At 38.2% G+C, this 18,217-nt stretch overlaps 1 protein-coding gene across 1 annotated transcript in view; it reads right to left on the bottom strand.

The window, feature by feature from the left end:
- Nucleotides 1–7,621: 7,621 nt before the first annotated feature.
- The window catches only part of GNA12 (G protein subunit alpha 12), a 35,340-nt gene continuing 24,744 nt past the window's right edge, over nucleotides 7,622–18,217 (bottom strand). The window contains exons 3-4 of the mRNA XM_020802400.3: nucleotides 14,966–15,016; nucleotides 7,622–13,949 (exon numbers count right to left, since the gene is read on the bottom strand). Coding sequence (XP_020658059.3) covers nucleotides 13,380–13,949; nucleotides 14,966–15,016 — 621 coding nt within the window. The 3' untranslated portion in view covers nucleotides 7,622–13,379. The remainder of the gene's footprint in view (nucleotides 13,950–14,965; nucleotides 15,017–18,217) is intronic.

Here is an 18,217-nt window from a genome sequence, read left to right as displayed (position 1 = left end):
AGGAAGACCTATTCCCATCCTATCACTTACATCGGTTCTTCATCTTCTCTAACTAGAAATAAATTTTATTTAATGAAGAATATGCCATATGATGACCCTCATTATTATGGGGTCAGGATATGGTGAAAAATGAACTCCTGTTTAACATGTTCTGGAAGAGGTTGAATTATATTAGACTACTTTGTCCAAGCTTGGCATTTCACTTCAAGGCTTGAGACTTAAAAGTTATTTAGTACTTTAGACAGGTGAACTCTCTATTCTTTTCCACTACTGCCCTATCAGCAACTCCTGAGGTTTGTTCTGTATCTCAGTACTAGAATTCCATCCCTTCCTGATAATGTCACTTTCTTGAAGGCTCTAACTATAAATAACTGCAGCTCCTTTACTGTGGTAGAAAGAACTGGAGAGGCTGCTGCCGTAAGCTTTTGCCATCTCTAGAAATTCTTGGAAGCCTTCGCAACAGAAGAGAAGTGGTGGTGAAAACTGTTAGAAAGTTTTAAATGTGTATGAAAAATGTGGGGAGTGGGTGGATAGGTTGGGTTTTCAGAAATAAAACAGCACCAGGTCAATTTTTCCTCTCTTCTTGCTGTGTATGAATGCAGCGTTTAAAGTTGGGAAGTTCAGAAAACCTGTGCTGTGGTCCTGTAGTACTTGCAGGTGATTTTTCTGAGAAGGTAAATGATCAGCTCATGCAAGGATGACATGCTGATGTCCTGTTGAATGGAGGATGTGTTGAATGGACTATCCATTTGTAGACTTGAGAGGAAAACAAGTGGTGGTGATCTGGTTCTCTCCATAAAAGATGTACTGCTCTTATTTGTCATATTCTCAGAAAACCCGTGAAGGGCTTCCAAGGAAGCAGAGTTTTTGTTTTGTTTTGTTTTTTGAAGAAGAGAGCTTTCTAAAGCCACTGGTATAACATGCAAACTCAGACATTTTGCAGCAGTTGACAAAATAAAGGCTTAGGCCATGAAGACACGTAAGTCTGTTAAAAATAAAGGTAAATGTTGCAGGTTCTACACATAGTTATGCAGGAATAGGTCCCACTGAACTCAAGTGGTATTACTTCTTTTTTAAAAACATTTTATTAGTTTTTCATTATATCTATATTCAATTCGTGCTTGTTAAACATTGTGTTACATGGGTTTGCTTATAGTTATCGGTGATTTAATCCCTTCTCTGATCTTCTAGCCATTTGTAGAACAAAAGTAGCATTACTTCTGAATATATATCCGATTGCATTAAACACAAAGGGGGGAAAAAGGAATATCTCGGGTGTCCACATAAGAAAATGAATGCTGTTAATTGCTAGGTGGAAACATTTCCCTACACCCACTTTGTGATGAGAAAACTATGCAATTCAAGCATAACAACCTTGTTGCTGCCCCCTGCTGGCTCCTTAAACATTGCTGCTGTTTTCATGCTTATGTGGAAAACAAAGACATAAACAGACACATCCCTGCTTGGTGCATCAAATAAAACTATGAATCGATGTAACATTTAGAAAACAGCAGGAGAGTTGGAAGATAGGGCAAGAAGGAAACGAAGGGGAATTTTTTAGCAGCAAACATTTATACCAGATAATTTCATTTTAATCGGCAAGTGATAAAGGAGAAGAAAGAGCAAAAATCCGCTGAGATCTCCTTTACTAGCCAACAAGTGTTTGCAGCACCCTGCTGTCGCTATGGCAACTGCTTTTAACAGGCAAGAGGGTCTCTCTAGCATCTCTTGAAGAAACAGCTAGAATATCTGTGTTTATTTATTTAATTAATGTATTGTTCACATCATGTTTTCCCAGGGCTGAATTTGGCACAGGGCTAAGCAACAGCATTCATTTTCAGTTTATGGGTTCCTTACAAAAACAGAAGGAAGTGCATTTTGTAGGTACTTGGAACTGTGCGTTAAAAGAGTTGAAGTCTCTTTATTTAAAAGATTAGCATTGCCAAGGGAAGCAAAACCCAGAAAAGGGACAGACGCATATGGTGGGTCAAACTGGTGATCTGTACCACTTCGGTGAGTAGATGAAGTAGGATGTTTTCCTGCGTTACTGTTATTGCTATTCTTAATTTGAACAATAACCCGTGTCCTGTGCAACCAGATACACAGTTTTTCCACTGATTCAAAATCCAGAGGCAGCGTGTGTCACACATCCACAAAAGGCTTAAAGAAACTCCACCTTGTAGGTAAAGAAAAAAGCATGGTATACGAGGGACATGAGGAGTGGCAAGATCAGATGCCATCTGTCTAATATCAAGACATTTCTTTACGAGTTAGTACTCCAAAAGTGTGAGTGTTCATGTGAAGCAGAAGAATGCACAACTTCCTGACATGATAGAACGGGGGGGGGGAAGAGATTTAGAAGCTTTCGTCTCAGCTATTCAGAGTAGTCAACTATTTTTCCAATAGTGTATCTGCACATTAGAGAATACAGTCCCAGATTACTGCAAAGCAGTGATGCCTCGCAAGACGATTGCCTCGCAGGATGATTAATCCACAAGACGATTGGTTATTGCAATCGCTGTTGTGCTTCACAAGACGATGTTTTCTGTGGACGATTTTCACAAGACAACGATTTTTCCCCATTGGAACGCATTAAATAGATTTCAATGCATTCCAATGGGGAACCACGTTCTGCAAGATGATGTTTTCTATGGACGATTTTCGCAAGATGACGATTTTTCCACTGGAACGCATTAAATAGATTTCAATGCATTTCAATGAGGAACCGCGTTTCGCAAGATGATGTTTTTGCAAGACAGCGTTTTTCGTGGAACAAATTAACATCGTCTTGCAAGGCACTACTCTCATTTTGCATAGATACTCTGCATGGATAATACCTAACTCAACAAAATTACATTGCATTCGAGTAACAGAGTCACGTAATGAAAAGAATTGGAAGAGAAACCAAGAGTCAACTAATCCAACTCCTACCAAATAGAGGAACCCACAGCCAAAGCATCCTTGACAGTTGGTCATATTTCTTCTCTTTAGAAACCTACAAAGAAGAGTCCACCAGTTGTAGCCCACTGTCAAACAGCTCTTATCATTAGAAAAGCCTTCCTAATCTTAAACTGCAATTTTCTTTCTTATAATTTGAATCTAGTAATAAAATCTATGCCACCTAATTTTGTAGGAAATGCAGCCAAAAAGGTCTTTACTTTCGATGTCACTGTACTCAAATAACAGGAAGAAGTCTGCCTCTGTATATCTGACATGATGAACCAACTGCATTAAAGATTCAGCATTTCACAAAACAAGAGTCCACCAAGAACTCATTACAGTGCAGTCACTTTCTGCTCATATAGATTAAAAAAAAACACTGAAAGCACTCAAAGGAGCAGTTGGGGGAGTTTTTTTAAAAAGTAAAATAAATTGCACTGGATGGAAAACAAACACATAAAAGTAGAGTTACAAAGGAGCTAGGAAATCTTGATTCATTTGCCAATACATGGAATATATTTTTAATATTTGCTAAGTAATCACCCTTATCACGTCCTAGGCTAGCTCACTATGTACACAACGCAGGTTCTGGAAACACACTTTTGGATATTTCTGAAACACAAAGTTCCAGCTCCTCAAGACCCAGTGTCCAAATAAAATGCTCACAGATTAAGGCAAGTGAGATATCGTTCTTGGCACTATATTCATATTGAACAAAATGTTCTTTATATTCATCTGAAGCTTATTCCAGATATATATATGGCAGCACACAGCCACATAAGAGGAACATCACAAGCAAGTAAAAGAACAAGTACATAACACACCTGCACAACATATCCCTTAAGAGCAATATCCATCTCCAATAAATCCCATGAAAAACAACTTCTTCCCTCCCTACCCCAGAAATTATTCCCACGTTGCAAGCATGAGAACAAGTTAGAAAATATAGTAGAGCACGTATCTCACTAGAAAAGTGCTGATAAACTGTTGTTTTGCCATGATCCTGCACCAAGGAGAAAAGCAAGAACAGTACGCCAACTAAGGAAATTAAGACAGCAGGTTTCTTGACAAGCTCATTACATAATACAGCAAGCCTTTTCTGTTTTTAGGTTTTTGCTTTGTTTAGATTTTGGGCTCAAAAAGTTAAAAAAAACCAAACAGATGAGGAATTATTGGGAAGCAACTGAAATATGAATATCAAACACAAACCAGGCCACCCTGCTGGCTGAATGGGGGTCGGGGTGCTGTTGGAAGAGTTCCACTTGTTCCCATCAGTTGGGGTCCCTTAGAATTGCCAGCTGCGTACACAGAGAACCATTGTTACTCAACAAGAGAGGCTAGGCTCCACAAATTAGGCTAGCTCCTCCATCTGTAACTGTTGAATTCTAGCCTGTTGAATTATTGCAGAGTTGCTTAGTTGCAGCTCAGGAGGAATTTTTTTTCCAAAGGCTTCCGAGCAAAGAATAAACAACCAGTTCTGCAGCCTCACTGCAGCAATCCAAAGACAGCAGTGAGTGTTAAACCATCTGGAGCACCAAACTAAAATTGACAAGCAAAACAGACCCACTGGGATCCCCCACTCTATTGCTCTGAGGATTCCAAGCAATGGGGAGACAAGATAATTATCTCACACATTCAGCAAATGGGCTAAAGAAGAAACAAAACTAAACATGTTTTACCTTTTATACCATTGTCTTGATAAGCTACTACCGTAGCACTCCCAGGGCCGAATCTGATCAGCTTAGTATCAGAAGCTTGGATTCCAAACCCCCCCCACCCCACCCCCCGCCAAGCCAAAATAAAATGGGATACAAAACTGCAGGATTCTCATCCTTCAAGTCATCAGTTGGAATTGTCATTCTCAGAGTTTGCAGTCAGAATTGTTATTCTATGAGTCTGCAGCCAAATCTCAAAGTAAGCAATGCTGAAAGGAAAGAAACACTGACCTTTGAATGCAAGTTGGCTTTAAAGTTTGGACACCCATATCTACAGTATTTGCTCCCAGCTGGTGCCGGAGGTCAAAAAGCGCTGAGGGTGAAGGTGTTGTGGTGTCTGGTGCTTGTGTCACATCAGCAATGGAAAGGCCAGGAGCAAGTGGAGGGGACTGTCCATAAAGCCAGTTGATGCATACACTTGGGAGCTAGGCAGCCACTGGAGCACTTGCATCTCAATTTCTGAGACCCTGTTGAACAATCTCTAGCAAGAGCTGTATAGGTCCTGGGAAAACCTCCCCCAGGCTAGTTCTGAAGATGCTGCACCAGTGTAAGCTCTAGGAAAACTTCAGAGGCGTCATGTGTGTTGTAGGCAAAGTTGTACAGCATGTGAGTACTAATGGGAAGACAAGCAACTACTAGTTGCCCATTGGGCACATTTTGCCACCTAGCTCTGGAATGTGCCCCAAATAAGCTGGATTCTCCCTTTCTATCTCCCAGTTTTGGATTGCTAGATTAATTATTAGTAAGGTTTACCCAGGTTCTGGACCCAAATACTGTATCTCTATTTCATTCATGCCCATTTCCATGTAAGGGGACAAATTCAAAAGAAATGGTCTCCAAATCAAACTGGGGGACCTGTACTCAGCCCCGGTAGAAAGCACTTTACATTAACTCCCTGCCCCCCAGTCCTTTAATATCTCAGTCAATACACCTTTTTCAGGGATAGGTGGCTTTAGGAGGTAGACTGAGAGTGAAATTGGTTTCACTGTTTCTTTTACAGCAAGAAATTGTCTTCCCCTTCTTCTCCAAAGATGCTCTCTCTCTATAAATTCTTCCCCCTTGTTCAGGCAATTTACAGTTTTCATACATTTAGTACCATATGTTTATGAAATAAATTAATGAAAAGTCCCACAGTTTAAAGCACTGAAAGAGTGTGAAGACATCAGCTATCTTGGAATTTTGTGTATTAAAAAGATTCGGTGGAAACAGTCAATTTTGAACCTACTAATCCTTATAAAATTATCAGTTCCTTTCTCTTCAACTGTTTTTTTTTTTTTTAATGTATGATATCATTACAATGGTGAAGTTGACTTCTCACATATCAGGTATGGATGTGATTTTAAATGGATTTTTAAAATAATGCAGCCTCTTTGTTTTGCTTTGAAATGATAAATTTGTTGAAAATGTGCATCTTAAATTTTTCTTTTCAGTGACCTGAATTTGCACCCTAGCAGTGCAAGGACTATGTTTCAAGATTCTATGCCATGGCATTATTAAATGAGCATTCACTAACATGTAATTTCTCCCCTGCTCCAGAAAAGGAGAGAGAAATAAGCAGTCTTGATCAGAGAGCATGGGAGAAATCCCATTATTCTCGGTGTTCAGCATTTCAAAAGCTGACATGGAACACCATGAGCTTTGGGCAGGGGTGTAGACATGGGTCACGTTACTATTATTGGATATTAGATAGCTGAAGACAAATGGTGTTGAATGAATCAAATTGGCATCCAAAATCGATGGTGGTAGATAAAATGCTTTTAAGAAGGCAGACTTCTGGTTGTCATCCAGCATATCTTCCTCTGTAAAACACTGAAAGGTCAGTAGATAGATCAGAGTTGCAAAGTTCAACAATGCGTTTTTCCCAGGGTGGACCCAGTGTGTACTTATAGTACTGAACCTCATACAAATTCTTACCACACATATATTAATCTTCAGCATGATGGAGACAAGGAACCCATCTTTTTTAACTTATAATTTTTAAAAATAATTTACAGAGGATATAGTTTAAAAAGGGTTCCTCTCGCAATTACATATAATTATCAATTATCTACACCACCCCTCTTTTCAAGGAAAAACCCATTGGGCCCTTGGTCATAATTCAAAAACAAGGATGGGCGATACCTGTATTAGACATTTAAAGTCTCACCAACAGGTGCTACCATTTAAGTCTGGCAGGACTCTTCATCAGGCTGGGCATCAGAGAGCTTGGAAGTGCAGAAGAAAAGCCCTTACTCTCTCCAGTATGTCAATGTTAAGAGGCCAAATTTAGCTGTAATTTGTAACCTCTTTTAACATTCATTGTATGCTCTATGTTTTGCCCTAAACATAAATCAATGAAGGTGGCACAGCTGAAGTGCAGGGTGAATTAGCACTGAGCACAACAGAATATTTGTAATGCATAGTACCAATGCTGTGCCCTTTAAACTGCACCTGTTAAAACATCACTTTGAATGCACCTCTCTCCTTAGATCACCACTGTTCCTTCCATCCAATGAAGGAGGTTATACAAAATCCCATGGTGCAATATAGTGGTCACTGAAGTGCTACCACAGAATGAAATAAAGACAAATGTTTGTGCTGTAGTGGACTGTTGCTCTTCTAGAAGATTTAAAGGCAGTGATTAGATCTATACAGGAGCCAATATTGATTCATGAAGAGCAAAAGGAAAAACCTAACCAGAGATCCTTTAACTGCTACTGCCAGATCAATCCCATCCATCTTTTCTCCCTCTTATATGAGAGAGAGAGAGAGAGAGAGAGAGAGAGAGAGAGAGTTCTCACTGCAGCCTTTTCTGGCTGCCAGAAGAATCCACTTTTGGCAAGAGAGGAATGTCAGTAAAAGATGCAGCCTTGTCTCTCAGTTTCAAAGGAAGCAGGATTGAAGCTACTGGTCGTTGACCTGGTAAAGTTACAGCTTGTATCACAACAGCTGCTCCAAACAGAATTTGTTTTGCGGACACTATAAAGCACAGTAATAACAAGTCACATTTTAATATTTACAAAATTCATATATACAAAACAGTACACTGATTCCAAGCTATAAAGTACATTTTTACACCACAATTATTTAAAAAATCCAATACACAGCACCATCACAGCAAAATAGGCCACAAAGGATCACGGATGCTCTTTTAGTGCTTACAAAACATCACCAATTTCAAAAACCAAACACCCCTTTTAAGAATATTACCATTAAGATATGTGTTACGGCACCTGCATCACATTTTCTCATTTTTAAGTTTGTTACCCACTTCAAGAGGCATTTGTTTGTTTTTTGCTGAAACTGAATTAAGGCTAATCTATGCCTTTTATGACCCCCCCCCTTTTTCTTCAGATTTATGTTGCATAGAATACTGTCCTAGAGCTGTTGTTGTCATGGATAAGTGTGAGCAATGATGACTCAGGAAGCCCTGGTTTAAAATTTGCTTTGCTAGCAGCCTTCAGCAAGTTACCATTCAGTTTGGTTAATTTACTGCCCTAACTAACATATTCTCAACATAGGCAAAGCATTTTAGACACATGAAGAGTGTAATATAAATACTGAAGATTACGCTCTAGTAGACATGAACTAGTGTGGAATTTTATGGGCAAGAGATAACATTTCTGAGATCACCTCAGACATACAGTCAGCACCAGGAAACACTTTTAGCAGTTTCCCATTTAATTAAATTCATTTAGGATATTTTTTACTACATATGACATAAAAGCCCTCAAGATGACTTACAAAATATTTTTTTAAAGCTAGGATCAATGACAATTTATTCACTTACTACCAGTGAACAGAGAAAAACAAATGGCCAGTTCGATCCAGGTAGGTTTACAATGAGGACCTTTATCAACCTACCTTTCCCTCTTGTTCTTAGGAATCCGATAAAATGCTACAAGCACTTGTGCCAAGGGAGACGATTTTGAAGGTACTGATAACCAGGGTCTGGCTCTCACAACATGTCTAGATATTCAGCAGCTTGTTAGTATTTTTAAGATATTTAGGTTCATCTAATGAATGAATCCTCTTCCTCCACCTTGTCCGCCTGCTCTACTTGGTTAACTACACCTTCAGCGCTAGCTGAAAATGCCATTATGTAATTATGCCATTATGGTAGTTCCCATTTAAATTATACAAAGACGGCACTCCAGATTGATATTAAAGGACTTGATGGAGCACAGCAAAATGCTGTCTTTTAAGATATCCAGAGATGTGCCTGTTAATGACTTGATTCTTTGTGTGTTTAAAAGGAGACACTTAGTTGTCTTTAGAAAGTTTATTAGACCATCTGCATAGCCAAAGCCTCTCACAGCACACTAGAAGAAGTCTGCATTTGCATGTCCTACTTACAAACAAATAGGCAAGTGGAAAAAAGATTTCTAATGTCTATGCCAATAGCTACAAGGGATGCCAATATGTTGATTTAGTAAGCAGCCAAATCCTTCTTCTGGAGACAGTCATCAAAGGACACAGACTCTTCATTGATGGCATTTTGTTTCAACATACACAGGCTGTCAGTGTTTAAGCAGCAGTGCTTGAAAATCTATTTAGAAACTAGATCCTTCTCTTGTCCACATTCCTCCCTCTCAACAATTGATTTCTGGCTCTGCACCAGGAAGCTGACCAGAGGGGTCAGTGTGGCTTTATTCTTCTCTTCTTCCTTGGCCTGTGGTAATTTTCAAGCTGGCTGCAGCCAGCTAAAACTATGGGAAGTAAGCCAATCCTTAGATAACTTTTCAGCCTGTTGATGGAAGGTTCCTTAATTCAGTGAGAAAAACTAGTGGCAGAAGCAGCAACATCAACTCATCCAAATAAGCAGCAGCCAATTTGCCCACTTTTTCAGAGGGCAGGGACATTTTAGCCTCGGGCTGGCCACACAAGCCTGGCACAGCCTCCAGAAATTGTGCTCCACTCAAGCTCTCCTCACTTAAAGCAGTAAAGGTGCTAGGAACAACTGCTTCAGCTTCACTTAACAACTGCTGCTGGCTGACATGTTAAATACTGTTCTTGTGAATGCTCTACTCAAGCAAGCAATGCAACATGGGACTTGCAGAATTATGCTAAGCCACAGCTTCCACTTCATGCAAACAAAACTGTACGTCTTATACGACCTCAATCACAAAACGTTTTCAGCAGCAAGTCCATTTTTTATATATATAAAGACATAGAAGGAAGCATTTCCTCCCTTTGTACTTCGGTAAAAACACTGAGAACACAGCATAGTGCTAAAGCAACATTTCTCTAACAAAAAACTCTTGAGGATTATTCACAAGGCCATAACTGGAACAGAATAACCGGACTTTTCCCAGGGCACCAAATTTTGAAAGGCACCAAAATCTAGAGGTGAAACTACTGGCGAATGTTAGGAAAATAAACAATAAAACCTCCTAATCCTGTTTGCCTTACTTTTTTTTAAAAGCGCACACTTCCTTTTGGAGGGGGCACCACATTCTGCTCCTCCTTTTTCTTGCAGGCGGGGGGGAGTTCACGCCCACACCACAGAACTGTGTGGATGGGAGACACCCGTGCGTGTCCCGAGTGCCAAAATTGCTAGTTACAGCTCAGGCAATTCATTTATACAATGTATGCTGAAATGTAAGATCAAGGCATTAACAGACTGTCGTACATGTAACCCATTTCCTGGCTAGTCAGAATCATTACCTCAAGTATTCCACCTACAAATCCTTGTTACTTCCCTTCACTGCATTTTGTACAAAATGTTCTCAAGGGTTATAATTAAAAACAAATGTCTTGTGGCTTTGGCAAAAGAAAGGAAGACAGAATAATTTGGTGGCTGTGAAGTGCTCACTATTAATGTGCTGGATTGGAAAAACAAATACAGCTTGCATCTAAATAACATATTACATCAAGTGCTATGATTAGAAGATAGATTCCTCTCATGCATGTAAAATCATATATTTAAAAGATTTTTGCTAATAATCTAGACTGCCCTGTGATTCTCAAAATCTTTCTTGAAATAGCAAATCACCCTTCACTATGTACTCTCTCACACACACGTAGGCTGAGCAACAGAAAAAGAATTTACATATAAAGCTTCAATGGCAATATCAGACAATATAGTACAGTTGAAACTGTGACTGAAAGAATACCAGAAAAAAAGGATGAGGAGCAGAAGAATTAGTGTTAATGACATCCCAAAAGCATAATTTGCTTTTGCATACAAGGTCTATTGGGTAAACCAGATTGAATCTGGTAACTGACATCAACCAAAGCTGTTTTAACCAAGTATGGTTAACCCACCAAGGAAGAGGCTGTACCTATACAGAAGGAACACGAAATAGTACACTACATTCAACGATTGCTAATGTAGCTTCTATACAAAAGCAAATCCATTTTTAATAATAAAGATGTAACAGAATAACAGTTTGAGAACTGCCATGTGCTAGCCCTTGGTTTTCTTTTAAAACTCAAAAAGTGGCATTGTTCAGACTATAAATACTTTCTATAAGAGTTTGTGCTACTGCCTGCCATTTAAGGCCAAAGATTCCTGTGTAACACTGAGGCACTTCTGGAAAGCCAAGAGGTGAAGTTCAAGTTTTAAATGAGTAAGCATGGCTTCTTCTGGACACAAAATGCTGTGACAAACCAAGCTAAAATATAGGGGCCAGAAAACAAGAGATATTTTAGTGTGACCAAGGTTATAAGGATGTCATCTAATGGGACGCAGATGTATATGCCATTAACATCTCCGTTTCAGCCATTTGTCATAGCCAAGACTGCTATCGGAGAAATGCAAATTAGAAGTTCTCTTAGGAACACAAAATTAGAATTTTCAAAACAATAACTGAAGAATTTCAGGGACTGTAGCATTGACTCCAGTTGACCAAGAGAACTGGACAGATAGAACCAAATTACGTTTGTCTTTATAACTGAAAAGCCATTTAATAAACTGCAAAGCTGTAGTAATACTTCAGCATACAAATGAAGTGATAACATTATTTTCTTGTCTAGATATAACTGTGGTTATTGTAATTGGTCCATGTAATTGGTAAATATACAATTTGTTAAATGATTAAGTGTACTGTACTGTAACCTCAAGACTGAAAAGTCTGCAACAGATAGTCTGCAGCTGCCTTGCTAATATTTCAATGGTGCATAATAATAAGAGGAAAACCTTTTTCTCATTTTCAAAAATTAGTTTGATTCTGCACAAAGCATTACTACAAGAGTGGTAGATTTCTGGTTTACAAAGTATGTCATGCCACATCAAACCAAACCATGGTTGAGTAAAATATCATTAGATTTGAAAAATACCCTAGGATTTTTCCAAGCAAAAGGCATGAAGCATTTTTAGTATAGTGCTCATTGTGGCACTACTTGCCTGGAGTACTGTCTCTCATTTAAGACACAGTTGTCTCCAAATGGTATAAATAAAAGTATTTTCATAATATCATATAGCAAAGACTAAGCCCTTTATGTTTTATTACAAATATGGTACCAATGTCAAATGCCACAGTAAACATTTTAAAAAGATCCCTGAATAAGGACTATAAGCACTGAAAAGTAGGCCTCGGTTTGATTAATACTGTATATACCTCATAGCTGACAAAGTGTGAAACAACTGTACACACAGAAAAGGCACCCATAGTTAAATGCAACATTTCAGAATTAAAAAATAATGTTCACATCAACATTATTCACAACCTCCTACAAATTCACTATTCACACATACTTTCTAGTTGCTTTAGAGAGGCAAGTCTGGACTTGACAGTTTACAATATTTTAAATGCATATTACATAGATTAATAAATCCCTACACCGAGAATTAAGGTTTAATTCAAAGCAGGGCCAGTCTGTCCAAAATCAGTGCAGCTGATAAAGTGGGAGATCTCAAGAGCATTTGGCTTTAGTGTTGTTGGCAACCACTGCTTAACATCAAACTGAAAGGGAGTTTTGATGTAGTTTCAACTTCAGGCTTGAGAACAGGGTTGAAGATGTCTTGCTAGACTGTCATATGTTTGAGTTCTGGCTTCATGCTCCATTACTGTGGAAGTCATCTTTCCCATGACGCACGGAGTGCAAAGTACAGCCTTATGTTGCACCAACCCAGACCCTGGGTTTTCTGCCTTGTTGGTATGACTGCCAAAAACAATGTACTTGCATAATGAGCTACAGTTCTGAACTTCCAAATGAGGAAAGCTGAAGATAAATTTTTGGATAGGAGCAAGACATGTACAATCTGGATATTAGGAAAAGATTTTAAATGTACCAAATCTGGATATGGATTCTAGGATTACAAGAACACGTGGTGATGTATTTCTCCAAGCAGAAGTATCACTAAGGGAATAGAATACATTACTGGGATTGTTAGTTCAGCACCCATAACTAATGAGGCAGACAGGCTTTACAGCCAACTGATTCTGGCACTGTTGCACAATTGCATTAATTAAAAACAACACTTCTTAACATCTTTTCTCTCTCTCCTCAAAGTAACAGTTCTCTTTTCAAAAGGCAGAACACAGTGATGTTATTCAGTGTTCAGAAGAAGGCACTGCACTTGCAACAGACACTTTTTCAGTAGTGTTTTAGTTAAGTGATTCAGTAGCTAGCTTGAGCTTTCAAGATTGCTCTTCTGTTTTGATTGGTTATTCTGCAGCCTTCATGAGCCAAAGTAAAGATCATGGATCTTCTAAAATAAAATCCATCAGAAGAGCTGCAAAGGTAATAAAAGAACCTACAACACGGCTTAGTTGCAATAGAAGAGTGGCCCATTTTCCTTCACTGCAACATAATATCCTTAAGGTTCTCCTGAAGGATTGTATCCTTCACAGCATGGAATACAAAGCGGATGTTTTCAGTGTCAATGGCTGTGGTGAAATGATGGAAGAGGGGTTTACTGCGATTCCGCCTCTTTCGGTCAAAACACTGTACCAGGTAACGCTGAACATCTTCCAGACGGTGTGGGTCACCTCTGAAGTCTGAGAAATATTTCTTAATGCTGACATTCTTCACTTTTTCTACAAGGAGGTCCATTTTATTAAGGAACAGAATGATAGATACATTAAAAAAAAGCTTGTTGTTGACAATGGTCTCAAAGATATTCATGGATTCAACTAGCCTGTTTGTGCGTCTGTCTTCCATTAGGACCTGGTCGTATTCACTTGAGGAGACCATAAATAGTATAGATGTTATCCCATCAAAGCACTGAAACCATTTTTGGCGCTGAGATCTCTGTCCACCCACATCCACCATTTTGAAAGGAATCTTCTTGATGATGAAATCATGCTCCACAATCCCTTTGGTAGCTTTTCTAGCTAGCAAAATATCCTGTTTATTGGGGAAATAGTTCTGCAGAAAGACAAAGGAAGCAGGGAAAATATCACATATCAAATGGATCAATGCCTCAGTTTAGGCAGGCACAAAAGGCACGGTGGCAGAGTGCAGACAGAAGAGAAAAAAAATACAGCCCAAACTTGCATAAGCAGCTGAGTTGCAAAATCAGTTTATGGTAAAGCAAATCACACAGTCAGTTTCTATTAAAAAAACAGCTTGCTTTCACTCAGGCTATGTGCACTACATTAAACTGGCTCCAAGCAAATTCAATGTGAAGGAAAAGTCTGACTGGTTTACAAGCCTTTCGATACATATCCTTTTGTGTACATATCCTTTGAAGTTCAGTATAGCAACCTTGCAACATATAGAATAAAATCTGAAGTTTCTGATAAGCTAAGTCACATAAATTTAACTGTTGCTAATACTGCCCAGGTTTTGCCACCAGGGCATGCAGTGTAAAATGGTGAGGTATATCACAAAGTGTGTAATGAACTTGAGCAACCACCTAGACTTATCATCGTGTTTCAATTCCGTTTTTTTAAATCATAAAGCCCAGGGAAACATCCATTTCCTGCTCGAAAAACAACTGTATTTTCCAGCTCACTGTTTTTTGGACCACATTTTAGAAGACACAGGATCTGTCCCATGCTTGTATGTGGTAGCTGGTAACACTGTGACACAAATCTGACTTGATGACACGTACAATTCAGACCCTTTCCAAGAATCATCCAGTGACCTACATTCATATAATTTACTCTGTCAGACAAATATCTTTTTTTTTAATCTTAATGCTTTCCTAACATGATTTGCAAAAAGAACCTGCATTTAAGAAAACTTGGTTCAGAGTAGAGAAACCTGAAAACTCCCCCCCCCCCCAATTTTGTTAACACTGCTGTTTTCCTCAAAATCAATGTTTGGGTTTCCTTCATTGTCATATCATCTACATGTATCAGACAAAGCATATAAGAAGGTACACACACATTAAACAACAGGGAAGAATAGGGTGGGGGCACATAAATAGTAAATCTCACCAACTGGCCAATCCGGTCCAGATTATCCAGGAAATATTTCACTGATTCACCCTGTTAAAAGAAGAAAATATTTGTGGTTCAATCCTAGGTTTATAAAAGCAAAAACCATTAAAAGATAAACAGATGTATTTACCCTGCCATACTTTGCCAGTACAACCAGACTAAGCAACTAAAGCTCTGAATTATAAATTGTTTTAAAAACTTTTTAAAAAGTCCCCATTGCTATATTGCACTTGGAGAAATCAGGGTTCTCTGCTCCCAACAGCAAACCTACTTTGTTGTAAATAGTGTTATTGTTTCATTAATATCCCTGTTTTTCTTCTATTAAAAAAATTAACACAAAAGTGTGGATGATGCATTTTATCATTGTACATCTCTCTCATACTGTATATCCTCTGAGTCAGTCTTCCCAACTGAGACCACATGGGAGGGGCTGTTCCCCTTGCTAGGCAGGAGCAATGAGTCATTCCACATCTGGGAATTGGAGAATCCAGCACTGTGAGCAGCAAGCCTGAAATAAGCCAGGTCTCATATCGTAGCATTACTATGAGTTTCATTATCTTGTGCTTTGCAATAGGGAGCATCTTGCTGTTGTGGTCTTAAAAGGCAGACTGTAGGGACACTTCGGTCATTTTTACGTGTGACACTTAACAGAAATAAAGGACCTTGTTTAGTGTGCACTCAAAATCTGAGCAGTAAACTCTAGAAAGCTAACCAACTAAATGCAAAAAGCAGCCAAAGATCAATTGTGCAGGAGAATGGTTAAAATTCTGAAATGCACATACACTTTTCACAATAAAATATTTGAATAAAATCATTCATGTCTTTAATATCTGAAGATCTTATCTTCTTGTATAGGAAAAGTCCCAAATTATGAACTCCCTATGATTTCATATACAGATAAAATTGAGATAACTTACAGAAATTTTGCACCGGAAGCATTAAGTCAGATACTCATTTTAAGAAGTACAAATCATTTTCAGAAGCTGTAACAGATTATCGTGTTTTCTTCACCTAAGATACTTTAGAGCCTTCATCTTGCTCAGAAAAATATAATTTGCTCTCAACTGAGAATAAGAAACTGGATTATTCTGTCCACATCTGTGATTTGTTTGTCCTATCCTAAGGCATAGGATTGGTCTGGTTTTCCTGGTTATATTATTTATTTTTATTTATTACTGGATTTTTATCCCGCCCTTTGAAGCTCAGTTGCTTAAGTTACCAGAGACCGTGTAAGATCAAAACTTGGTAGTGACTTGCAAAACACAATAAAGTGACATAATGGACATAGAAATTAACTTCAGAAATTTAAAATTATTTATAATTCCGTATTTTCTGCGGTACTGGTTAGATAAGTAAACACTGTGGGCAGCTACAGAGAATTAAGTTAATTCAGCAAATAGAATTAATTCATCTATGAAATATTATCTCCCTTTTGGCAAATCCTTTATGGGAAATGCCATTAAAAGACACACAGCAATGGACTGTCAGGCTCCAGCTCATTGATTGTATTTGTTAAAATCAACAGGTACATGTGCTATATAACTACAGCACAGATAGAATTAGGCCACAAATTTAATCTTATTTGGATATTTCTGAATGCAGAGTGCTTTCTATCATGTCTATTAATAGCACAGACTTTTTCTTAGTTAGAGGCCTATGCAATAATATTTCTGACCTGACATTCATACTAGCAGCATGCTGCTATATGAATATCTGTACCTTTTGAATTACCTTAAAAAAAAAAAAAGAACACACAGGAAGCAAGATAATGTGGCATTCTGAACTCCCAATGCTCCTCTTGCAAATACAGAACAAAATTTAAAAATGCCAGCTGCTCTGGTGGAACAGAATTAAGAAACCACAAAAAACATTTCAGGACAAGAAAATCTATAAAGTCTGTTCTTCTTTTTGACAGATACTAAAAAATATATTTAAAATTAATTGTAAATTTACGATATTTTTTATATCTTTTTGGTTTTTTAAATGCAAATCTGTGTATATTTTAAATTGTTTTTATCTTGTATGTTGTGAGCCGCCCAGAGTAGACTATGTCTAGATAGGCGCCATATAAATGCAATAAAATAAAATAAAATAAAATAAAATAAAATAAAATAAATAAAAACCCTGTTATACAAAAGCCAAACATGACCTCGAGAATATATCTTCTAAGCAAGCATGTACAGTATATTAGATGTATATGCCTAGAAACTGTGGAAACATCAAACTTATCTTGATGCTGCTTTAAGACATGTTATAATTCTCTCCAACTAGGAAGAAAAGAATCAATATTTTGTACTTTAAGAGACATTTAAAAATGATTAAATTCTTCAAATGCTTCTCTTTTGCTACATGGGCCTCTATTGTTCAACTGTCAAAATTCATTATTTCCACTCCACTCCACTCCCCCCCCCCACTCAAACAAAACATTAACATCTCATTTTCAGGCATGGATTCCATTAGTTTTAGAGTACTCGGAAGTGCGTTACCATTCCCTTTTTCTGGGGACACTCTGGGACTGATCAACTTGCCCAAGATTACACAGGCAGGCTCTTCTCCCCCGAGGCATGGTACAGATTAAAGTACCAGGTATCAAACTCATTAAGCCGCCCAGCTACTGATTTAGATACATCTGTGCAAAATGCAGACATGACCCTGAAATTATATCCGTAAAACAGCAAGGACAGTACAACTGAATGGAGGACCAGAATACAGAAGCACAGTTGATAGTGCTGGCATACGTTGTTTCCTCTGAATATTTTACTGCAAAATATAAACAAAATTTACCAGTGGCTTTGTGTGCAGGCTCAAGAATCTGAACACATTTATTCCACATCAATGCTGCCTTTCTACAGATTAATCCAAATTTTGAGAGCTGCATCCACAGACAGGTAGAATGAAAACTGCTAGGATATAATGGAAACAAACTGCGGCAAGTTAAGAGAGCAGTAAACAAGATACTCTTGGGCTCCTGACGTCATGAACAGAGATAAAAGAGCTCCCTTTCAAAATTAGGCCTTAGCTTGCTTTGAAATTAAGGTCCTCAGTATAGTCTTAAGATAACAGCAAAGCTTTGGGATACCTAATTGTAAATAGCTTTAGATTTTGCCTTCATTATACAGAAAGACAACCATGCTATTTCTGGAAACTCTGGGGCAGTATTTTGGATTCTGTTTTATATGTTTTCAGCTAAGCTACCATAATAGAAATACAATGTTAATGCTTCTGCAAACTTGGTGGAAAAGATGCACT

This window comes from Pogona vitticeps, chromosome 13 (assembly GCF_051106095.1).
Source record: "Pogona vitticeps strain Pit_001003342236 chromosome 13, PviZW2.1, whole genome shotgun sequence".
In the NCBI taxonomy this organism is placed as follows: domain Eukaryota; kingdom Metazoa; phylum Chordata; class Lepidosauria; order Squamata; family Agamidae; genus Pogona; species Pogona vitticeps.
Note: the sequence above shows the minus strand (reverse complement) of the source record. Positions and strands in the feature narration are given on the sequence as shown.